Source organism: Protopterus annectens, chromosome 4.part0, assembly GCF_019279795.1.
Source record: "Protopterus annectens isolate FY-2018-M chromosome 4.part0, PAN1.0, whole genome shotgun sequence".
In the NCBI taxonomy this organism is placed as follows: domain Eukaryota; kingdom Metazoa; phylum Chordata; order Ceratodontiformes; family Protopteridae; genus Protopterus; species Protopterus annectens.
The window spans coordinates 1418906551-1418918155 of NC_056733.1; the positions used below are offsets into that span (position 1 = coordinate 1418906551).

Genomic DNA, 11605 nt, shown 5'->3' on the forward strand with positions numbered 1-11605 from the left:
TTTGGTAGCTAAGGAAAATTATGCAATATATTCCTCCAACTGGAGAGGAGGAGGAAGAGGTAATAATAATAATCCCCCGAAAAAGACCAACCTGATCGAGTGACACTAGTAAGCTGATTAGCTGGAAAAATGGATCAAGACTCTTCAAGGAAGAGGAACAATCTTCTCGGTCTGACCAGGCTAGGGGGATGGTGGGCGGGACGCAAGAAAGAAGGCGAGAGAAGACAACTAACATGGAACGTTATGGTAGGTACATAACTTCTCAATGTTAAGTTGTCAATCTCGCCTTCATTCTTGCTGGATGGGACCGTGTCCCTAGCACCTCTATCCTGGGTGGCTCAATGGAACAGACTCTTGAGAACGGTGGAACCGAAATTTGCTCTGTCTCTGGAGGCCAAGTCTAATTTGTAATGCGAAACAAAGGTATGAGGAGAGGCCCATGTGGCTGCTGCACAAATAGTGTCTATTGGAAGTCTAGCCTGAAAAGCTGTAGATGTAGCTAGTGCTCTGGTAGAATGGGCTTTTGGCCTAGAAATCAACTCTTTACCTCTGAGCTGATAAATGCATGTAATCATAGAAGACAGCCATCTAGATAGGGTTACCTTGGATACTGGAAGGCCTTTCCTGTTCTCTGCATAGGATAAAAACAGTTGATCAGATTTCCTAAAATGTTTGGTTCTGTCCAGATAATATCGGAGTTGGCGGTGAACATCGAGATAATGTAGTTTTTGTTCCGCTCTATTAGAATAATTTGGGAAAAAAACTGGAAGATCAATAGATTGATTTAAATTCATCTGCGATGCCACTTTGGGTAAGAAAGACGGATTAGTCCTTAGAGAAACTCTGTCTTTGTGGAAGATTAAGTAGGGAGGATGAATGCAGAGGGCATGAAGCTCAGATACTCTCCTGGCAGAAGTAATGGCGACTAGAAAGAGCGTCTTCCAAGAAAGAAATTTCAATGAACAGGTAGCCGCAGGTTCGAAAGGGGGAGGAATCAAGGATGTTAAAATTAAATTTAGATCCCACTGTGGTGGGGGGTCTCTAATCGGAGGTTTAAGTAAAAATATACCTCTAAGAAATGCCTTGCAAAGTTTATGTGACATGATGTTGTGGTCCAACAAGCCGATATGAAAATTCGAAATGGCTGCCAGCTGAACTTTTACTGTGGAGGAAGAAGATCCTGAATGAAAAATCTCGGCTAGGAAGTCCAAGATCGAATGAATCGGAGCAGTAAAGGGATCTATGTTCCTAGCTTTTGCCCAGAAGGAGAAACGTTGCCATTTACTAGTGTAAATCCTTCTGGTGGAAGATTTAAGGGAAGCTACTATGATATCCCGGACGGGATTAGAAATCATAGGAAGCCTGGCTAGGGATGGAAGTGGAGCAACCAAGCAGTGAGGTTGAGAGAAGGTATGGATTGGTGCAGCTGCCCCGACTGGTGGGTCAGAAAATCTGGAACCGGGTCCAGATGCCATGGCTGTACCAAAAGATAACGATGTAGGAACGGAAACCATATCTGTCGAGGCCAATAAGGGGCAATGAGAATCATCTTGGCTCTCAAGGCGGTTGCTTTCTGAATTACTTGTGGTATTAGAGGGAAAGGAGGAAAGGCATAGAAGTCCCCGGGGCCAATCTTGGATTAGAGCGTCTCTGGGGGGATGGCCTGGAAGGGGGAAGAGAGAGAAGAAGTCTGGGCATTTGCTGTTTTGAGGGGTAGCAAAAAGATCGCAGCAAGGAAGGCCCCACTTCTGAAAAATCTCTTCCGTCACAGATTGTTTGAGAGACCACTCGTGAGGCATGAGAATAGCTCTGCTCAACCTGTCCGCTATGATGTTGGATTTCCCGGGGATATGCGTTGCTATCAGAAACCGCTGAGAAGAGATTGCCCACTGCCAAAGTCTGAGTGCCTCTCGACACAGTGGATAGGACTTGGTTCCGCCCTGCTTGTTGATATACCACACTACGAACATATTGTCCGTTTGGACTGCAATAGTTCCCAGGGGAAGAGAGTCGTGGAGGGCTTGCAACTTTAAAAGCACTGCTCTCATCTCCAGGACATTTATGTGCAGGTGGCATTCGAAAGGTTGCCAAGTGCCATGGACCATCCTGCCCTGATAATGCCCCCCCAACCGATCAGGGAGGCTTCCGATGTAACCGTGGAGGGAGGAACAAAGGGTCTGCCCTGATGGACTTCAGGGGACAATATCCACCAGGTCAGATGCCTTTTGCAAATCAGAGTTATTATGATCCTGTGACGCATGGGAAGTCGTTGAAAGGACCATTGGGCGAACAGCATCCATTGTAGGAGACGCATGTAAAAACGTGCAAGGGGAAGAAGTGTTATGGCGGCCGCCATAAGACCCAATACTTTTAGAGCAAATCTGGCCTGAATTTTGTCGCTGTGAAGAATCACATGGATGTGGTTTTGAATATCCAAGATCCTTTGGTCTGTTAACTTTGCTGAAAGTTGTACGGTGTCCAATTTGGCGCCTATAAAGGTAATAGATTGACAGGGCGACAAGGCAGATTTTTCGAAATTTATAGAAATCCCTAGCCCTCTGCAAATGTGAATGGTGTAATCTCTGGCTTGGAGAAGTTGATGCCTGGTGGTGGCAGTGAGGAGCCAGTCGTCTAGATATGGAAACACCTGGAATCCTTGACGTCTCAGGTGAGCCGTAACCGCTGCCATACATTTGGTGAACACTCTGGGGGCTGTAGTGAGTCCAAATGGCAGGGCTCTGAATTGGAAGTGACTGGCCCCCAGCCGAAAGCGGAGAAACCTTCTGGAGCGCCTGTGAATTTTTATGTGATAGTACGCATCTTGAAGGTCTACCGAGCACATCCAATTGTCCTTGCCCAGAAAGGGTAAAATGGACTGAAGCGTGACCATCCGGAATCTTGTTTTCTTTACAAACTTGTTTAGTTTGCTGAGATCTAATATTGGCCTCCAGTCTCCTGTCTTTTTTGGTACTAAAAAGAACCTTGAGTAGATTCCGGATCCTATTTGGTCTGCTGGGACTGGCTGGATGGCTCTTTTTGTTAGCAGTTTTGATATCTCTGGTACTGCTAGTTCCCTTAGACCGGGTGGAACATCTGGAAGGGTTCCCTTTTGCTGAACTGGGGTTTGAATAAAGGGAATTTTGTAACCCTCGGATATGATCGACTGTACCCATTTGTCTTGAGAAAGGGAAAGCCAGGCTTTTGGGTACAGCGATAATCTTCCCCCGACTGCCTCCGAAGGATGACAATCGGGAAACATCTCAGGGATGCTGGAAGGGTTTGCCAGAGAGAGGCTCCCTGCTACCCTGATTCTGCGGACCCCCTCTGCCCCCCTAGGGCGGCGTCTGTTGTTGTTACCCCCTCTGCCTCTGGGGGTAAACTGACCTCGTGCATCAGGCGTGACTCCTTGAGATTTGCGGGACCACATTTTCCCTCCCTTCTGACCTTTTGGGTAAGGTCTTGAAGGGGTGGAGAAACGGACTCCTACGGCAGAAAGAGTCTTGCCATCTTGTTCGCATCTAGTCAAGGTGTCTTTCACTTGAGGTCCGAACAAGGTCGAACCATCAAAAGGAGAGTTTGTGAAGGACGCCTTGAAAGGGTCTGCAAAATTACAAAGTCGCATCCAGGATTGACGCCTTAAAGCCACTCCTGTGCCTGCGGCCCTACTCGCTCCATCGGCTGCATATGAAATGAGCCGCATGGAGGAGTTAACAATGGAATTTAGGATTCCTAGCTGTGAGTTAATCTTATCCTGGGACCCAGCAGCTGACGGATCCTGTAAAACTTCTCCCAACTCTTTAAGAACATCTCTTTGAAGGCGGGTGAAGTGACACAAGTAGTTCAGCGACCGCATGGCAAAGGTCACTGAAGAAAAAATCCGCTTGCCATACCTATCCATAGTCCTGGAATCCTTGTTAGGAGGATGGATAGGTACTGAAGGATCAGCTAGTTCCTTCTTGGTGGCTGCAGCCACCACCATGGCATCAACCGGGACACCTTTTGTCAAATATTGCCTATCAGGTGGGGCCGTGATGAATTTAGAAGGCCTCCGAGGAATGGGTTCCACCGAATCCGGGGCCATCCACGCCTTCCGAGCCACCACATCCATAAGAGGGTCGAAAGGCGGAGACACCCAGGAGGTGGAGGGTCGAGACCCGAACGCCTCCAGATATACCGACTCGTCCTCGGAAGGATTAAGGGAAGGCCAGTTCCCCCTCTGCTTAAGGAGTTCAAGGATGTCTGAGAAAGAGACATCCTCAGAGGGGGACCTTGGGGATCCCTCCGACTCATCCAAGTCAGTATCGGATGTAATAGACTCGGGGGAGTCTAGATGTTTCCTCTTATATGTCCTCTTACGCGGAGGTTCACCTGACGGGTCAGGAGAAGCCTCGGAAGAGGAAGATATTCCCAGTGGGGAAACCTGAGGCGTTGGATCTCTGGGTCCGGGAGCAAGAAAGTGGGAAGAGACGTCAGTAGGCACTGTAGTGGGAGGAGCTGATGGAACTGACCATTGACTACGCCCTGGGGCTAGTACACTCCTCATCACCTCGAAGGCTCCCCCGTCAGAGAGGCCAGAAGGCTCCCGCTCCGAAGAGATAGGAACCCCAGGCCGCACCGACAGGGACAGCTCCGAGGCTGATGGGGCTGAGCTCACCAGCGCCGAAGCTCCGAGAGGGAGAACGGGGTTGGACAAGGGTCCGATGCCACTCGCCCCCTCAGAGCCGATGAGAGAGACCAGACGCCTGGATCCCTCCAATGAAGGCATCAAGGGGGAGATCGGAGCAGAGGATGACGGAGCCGAAGGGGGGGGTGGTATCGGCTCCGAAGTCACAACAGTCACGGCTCTGAGGAGCTCCGGCTCCGAGCTCTGTAAGAGAGTCGAAGGAGGAATGTTAGGTAGATGTGAAATAGCTACCGTCTGTTGAGACGGGCTATGGAGCATTTGGGCCAATGCCTGAGACTTTAATAGTCTACTCACCACTCTCTCAAGGTCGTGGTCAGACAGCCTGGACGACTGAGAAGACCGGCTCCGATGGCTCCGCTCCGAGAGCAAGGGTGATCTCGGAGCCAAATGTATCGACTCCAACGAAGGGGATCTTGATCTCTTTCTTGAGATAGGTGGAGCCGAAGGAGCCGAGGATACGTCGGCTCCAGCCGGAGCCGACACTGAGTGCCCAGATTTAGCGGTATCGGCGCCGGATGGAGCCGATACTGTAGCTTGTGAAATAGAAGGATCGGCTCCGGCCGGAGCCGATCTCGTCACAGAAGGTGAACCAGTAGCCGATGGCTTAGGGCTTGGAGCCGAAGGCTTAACTGGTTTCGAGGGCTTCCCCGGAGCCGACTTAATCGGGGAGCTCTCAGGCTTTAATAAGCCCCTCAGTATTAATTTATTTCTGCGCTCCTGCAGGACTCTTGGGCTGAAGGCATGGCAGACAGCACAAGAGTCCTGCAGGTGAAGAGGTCCCAGGCAGTAAACACAAGAAGTGTGACCGTCTGTCAGAGACATCTTCTGACAGCACGAGTCACACTTCTTGAAGCCTGAGACCTTTGTGTCCTTCGACATAACTGTGTCAAGGAAACACTAAGTGACAAAAAACACAGACACACACACAATAAACACCCAATCCAATAAAAATTAAAAACAGGGATACAAACACACCCAAACACCACACAGAATCCCTGACAAAAAATTAGGAAAGGGGAAGGCTTAAGGCCTAACTTAGGGGAAGGGATAAATAACTGGAAAAATAGGGAACACTAACGGAAATAGGGTTAAACTAATCGCTAAGAGTTTACACAACAACGGTAGTGACTAAAACTAAAGGAGGGAGACTAAAAGTCTGAAAATTGAAAAACTTACCAGGAGCCAGTAAAAAAAGCACCTCGCAAGCGAAAGCGGCAAACGAGATCTGGGTAGTCATGGCCTTGCATCATGGGGTATAGGGTTGCCCCGAGCCGGTAAAATTAGCTCTCCAGCTTTAGTAAGTGGCCGAGTCGGAGCCGAGGATCGGCTCCGAACCCATCCAGCAAGAATGAAGGCGAGATTGACAACTTAACATCTGCACATTAAAGATGTTAGACAGCCCTTTAGCTATACTGTTAAAATACCATGAGGGAAGACTTAACTGTTCTTGGCATATTTCCACTCTTCCTGCAAGACTTGTTACCAAAATAATTTTATCTAGAGGAATGTTTCTATTTTAATTCCAACACTTGTGAGACTCTCAGAAACTACTGGCCACTATAAAGCAATCTCACTTAAAACATGGATAAATATTCCTATCTGCCCTAGTGGGTGCATAAAAAATAAATGAACAGATCACATTTAAATGTGATACATGGTATCTCAGTTCGCATCAACAATTAATTAGTAAAGCAAGTTAAAAATATGTGGCAAGAAGTTCCTTAAAATTTATTCAACTGATCTCAGAATTTATATCTGAAAACTATGTGATATTTTTATGACTACTCATATATGTACCATTTTTCAGATCTTAACCTTTTTGTTCTGACATATATATTCTAAAATCACCTACTGTATTTAAATGTGATCTGTCTCCTCAAAACTCTTTTTTTTTTTTTTTTTGAAATGATAAATGAAATGACTGTGTAGTGAAAACAGATTGTTCAGTTTGCATTTTATGTTGCCTAAAATTCGTTGAATACATTCTCTTCAGCATTAAAGCACACTCATCTTAGGGTACTATTGTCTCTGTTGTAAACTATGCAGTTTCCTTTAGAGGACATTTGTAAAGTTGCCTTTTGGAACAGAATACTCTTGTGAGGCAGGGTTTCACTGGTATTCAGGTGAAGATGGATTGATGCTGATGTTTGATGCTGAAATCCAAAGCTGTTTTTTTTTATCATAACAGTTTTGCCCACTTTCTGTGTAAAATTATGTCCTTCACTCTGAACTTGTCATATTGTTTTGGAAGGCTACACAGTCAGCATAATTGGAATATTACCCTGTAGTAATATTCCTTGTGTGGTGGCATACCACTCAGGGTATAATGGCAACCTCAATTCCCTTATCAAATGTATTCATTTTTAGGTTTAATGCTCCTACAGAAAATTATTGCAACTAACACAGCTACTGTCAGTTTGTTCTAAACTGCTCACGATCACTCACGCACTCTTCTCATTTACAACATGTTATTGTGGACTGTGTGATGCCTTCAGGATAATTCTTTATTAAACCCCTGGCCACTCAAAGGAAGGCAGACAAATGCACACGTTAGAAGAGCCTGGGGATTTCATCAACAGATAAAGAATGCCAATGGGAGGTGACTAACATTTCTACTTTTGTGCCTGTAGACTTATCACATCAAATGTGAAGTTTGCTTTAAAGATAAAGTTCTTTATCGCATTTAAGAAACCTCCTACTGTGTCTTGCAGAAACATGCAGATGTTTTCAGTCCGGACAAAATGGTGTCAGTCCAAGCTACCAAAATCATCCTCATTCCAGATGCATTCAGGTGTGTCCAATACATACTCAATACAGTTTTAGTTATTTCTCTCCTAGGATGCACAATTTACAAGTTTGGCTTTCCTTCTCTGTCAGATGGGCACACACCACACAGCATCACTTAGTTAAGTGTCTTCTTTTTCCATTTTTGTAAGGATTTGTTTTAGACCCTATCTCCCCCCTAAAACAAAACACACACACACGCAAGTTCTGACAACTTCAAGTCACAGTACTTTACAATTTCCTCTTCTAAATAAACTGAGCTTGCCTGTCTCAGAAAATGTTTAATCAGGAGAATTTCAGTGTTATGGGTTTAAATCTGTAGAGCTTAACACTGCTTTTCACTAAAGGCAATGGGTTAAGAGCAAAGTTATTTCCTAGGGTACTGTTGGACTGCACCTTTAACTAGCATACTCTTCACACTTTATCCTCTTTGAAAAGACAGACTGAAGAGATTGGAAGCTGCTATATTCTCTAGTATTTCCACTTTCAGTTATGTTACTGTCTTGAGAAGGTAGCATAAATCAAAAAGGAAGCCAAGTGTTGACCTTTGTCATTATATACATATATACATTTGTACTGCTGTCACTCCTGAATCCACATACTCAATTTATCATCCAGATACAGCCTTGAGAGCAGGATTCTGGTCTAGTGAGCAGTATTTCTTTTGCTCCTCCTCTTGACAGTTTTAAGAAACTTAGTGGATGCTTAGGATGGTGACCTGTGAAAAAAATTGCTGTAAAAACATTTTCTGCTGTCTGGTAATTGGATGGATTAGTAGATCTTTCAGAAAAGGATGATGGGGAAAGTAGTAGTTGCAAAACCTATTTTGGGATGCAATGTGATCAGTGGTAGCTGTAATACTTTGCCAAGGGTGTTGCTCATGTAATCTTCACTGTAGATGTTCATATCATTCTTCAGGAAAATCAAATCCATAGATTGTACTTATTATGCTGGATGTGGATGTCTGTCTTTAGCTAAATATTTTCAGCAGTCAGACTTTCCTTAGACAGTGAGGCTGTAGATCCAAATCATGGCCATTAGAATGCAACCTGGCTATGAAAGAGTGTGTAAAACACCTTTGCTCTTTTTGTTCAGGCTAAACATGCTGCATTTAGCTTTGTTGTATCGGTCATGTCCGATTTACTTCTTCAGCAGTGTAACACGTAATTACTTACTGCTTTTCTACAAAAAAATATGCTACAAATATTCGATACATGAAACTTCTGCAGTTTTTATCTGCATATGTGTATACAGCTAACTAATGGAGCTTAAGACAACAAAATAAAAAACATCCAGAAAAAAAACGAAGGAGGTTATTATCATAAAATGTATTTACAGTTTAAAACCAGACAGAAAATTAACATAAAACAGGCAAGCAGCTTATCTGTTAATATTCATCTAGGAAAAAAATGTCATGCTGAAATCAAAGGACAGCTCAGTCTTTGTGATCTTATGATAATTATTACCTCTGCGTTTCTTTCTTTTTTCTCCATCATTGTCTTCACATTCTTCATCATCCTCAGAGCCACTTGTATCAGAGCCAGATATCTCTTCTCCTGCAAAAATGTAAGTTTTCCGACATGAAAATGATTATGTCAGATTCAGAATATACATTCTGCAAAGTCATGTATTTTGGAAGTAAACAGACACACACAAGGGAAAAGAATAATGTCTGATGTAAGAAAATACGCACTTTATCTGTAAAAACACAATTTCTCTCTCTTGCTCTCTCTCCTTAAGTGTGTGTGTGTGTGTGTGTGTGTGTGTGTGTGTGTGTGTGTGTGTGTGTGTGTGTGTGTTTATTTGCTAAAAGTACAATGCCACAGCAGATAAAATGTAAATGCATACTCCCTGGAGAAGTGAAGAATTTAATGACCTGATGTTAAGTATTTTCTGTTTCTTAGTGTAAATACATACACATTTTTGTCTGAATTAGCAACTTGAGTAGTTTGTACAATTTACTGCCTTTGGCCTAGCACACGTCAAGAACAGTATTCATTTACCTGATAAAAGAAGAAAAGTAAATTTTGCCAGCCATCTTTTCCCTTAGCACTGCTGTATTGAAAGTCAGAGGATGTCTGCAACAACTGCAATCATGTTTGCATAATCTTACTCTTACAAAGACAATGGAAATACAAATCAGTCCAGTAGTAGTAAGCAGTCATGCATGAAAGCTACTCACCTGCCCATTTTCTTAAACCATTCTGGTATAGGTCAGAGTGGTAGAAAGCTAAGTAGGGCAGAACAGATTTCTCTGTCTCTAGCAGCAGCCCCAGATCATCCTGTAAGAACCTTAGACTTTCTCAGGCAAGCTGGATGATACAAACTTTCCAGCACATTTTGGGTCAGTCTTATGGTCCCATCCTAGAGGGCCATGACTGCTATATGAAATACACAGAAGGCATCCTAATTAAATGCCTACAAACATCGCTACTGACTACTTTGAACAAAAAACCACAGCAGCTATACTCCAAGAACTTCTCAAACTGCTGAGCACCTAACACTGTCACAGAGACCAAACTCCGAGTCCATCTGTCCTATGAAGGAAACTCATTTCCATGACATGTATGTGTAATCTCATTCTCTCAGTCACCAATCAAATTCATGAGTACATATGAGGATGGGGGCTACATTAATCCATAAACTGACAGCTTCATTCTAGAACTATGCTCTCTGCTCCCATTTCACTACCAAAGGTCCAGTGCATCACCTGCAGGACTGCCACTTCTGCAACCATCTTCTGGTCAATCTCATGATCTCCTACCATCATTTGTCAGCATGACCCAAAGACACTTGTATTCCTCCACCTGGCGTAGCTGCTTCTTTCTCACCGGTAAGGTAAAGTACATTCTTTTCTGGCTGAGAACATAACCTCCAATTTCCCTGATTTTAAAATGCTAGTTTCATCCCAGCCACTTCTCATCCAGCAATGAACCATTACACTGTATGCCACAGATCACAGAAGCCAAAAGGATATTATCCTTCGCTAGCAGCAGATGTTCTGCAAACCTGACTGTTCTTGGAAATTTGCTAGTTTAAAGCATGAACAAAAATGGAGGTGGGATACACCAGTGATGGAGCCCTATGCCCACTTTGAATTTACTTGACATAATACCAGGACTGCAGAGATATCTCGCTCTGAATATGCAGGGACCAAATGCCAAGCATCACATGTCTTGGACTGTGACCTGCTGAAGCAATTCCAACATGAAAGTCTAGAGAATATCTTCATATATGCATTCTACAGGTTCACAAGAACAAAATAGACAATATTTGCGAATACCCACATCTCCTCCAATATTCAGGCAAGAATAAAGAGTTGATTAAGCGTTTCCCGATGAGAAAAGAATCAATGTTCCCCTTAATAAATTACAAACTATTTTTTTAATCAAGAAACATCTTAATTGAATTATCATATATAACACTGCAATTATGTGGTAATATAAATGTAACCAACCATACTGGCATTTTCACTTGCAAACATTATATGTCACATATAATCTTCTATACAGTCAACTGTCAATCAAACATTACACAGCTCATTCAGTTCCTGCCTTCCATTAAACCTCATTCCTCTTCCAAAACAACATTCTGCATGCATTGTTCCACAATTCTGATTTTTCGACGTAGTTTGCTTGTACCTTTTTCTAAAGACCATACATCTAGTTCTTTTATCTCTGTTACTATATTCACCACTTCTAGTAAGAATGGTTTAGACTTTGATTTCCATTCTCTAGTAATTGCTTTTTAAGCAGCCACCAGTATTAAACTCAGTAAGGCCTTACTATGTCTAGGCAATTCCTACTCTGTATTACAGCTCATAAAATAATTTCCTTAAGTTACATCAATTTACTCATTTTTTCACAGAGCTATCAGAAGGGAATTTTTTAATTCTGTCAATTCATTACACCCCCTAAAATTATGTTCATAATTACCTATTTTCTCCCATTACTCAATCAACATTTGCAATCTCCCTGAAGACTCTTTGGAGACTGCTTGGGGCATAAAATATCCATGCAAACACTTCCAAAAAGATCCAAAATCTTCTAGACTCTGTTGCACATTTGGGAGTCATATATATATATATATATATATATATATATATATATATATATATATATATATACATACACACAC

General features: G+C 43.2%; 1 protein-coding gene across 2 annotated transcripts in view; it reads right to left on the reverse strand.

The window, feature by feature from the left end:
- KIF3A (kinesin family member 3A) overlaps nt 1–11605 on the reverse strand; it is a 1506491-nt gene that overhangs the window by 646163 nt on the left and 848723 nt on the right. For both annotated transcript variants that reach the window (XM_044069250.1, XM_044069251.1), the window contains exon 9: nt 8935–9024. In XM_044069250.1, coding sequence (XP_043925185.1) covers nt 8935–9024 — 90 coding nt within the window. The remainder of the gene's footprint in view (nt 1–8934; nt 9025–11605) is intronic.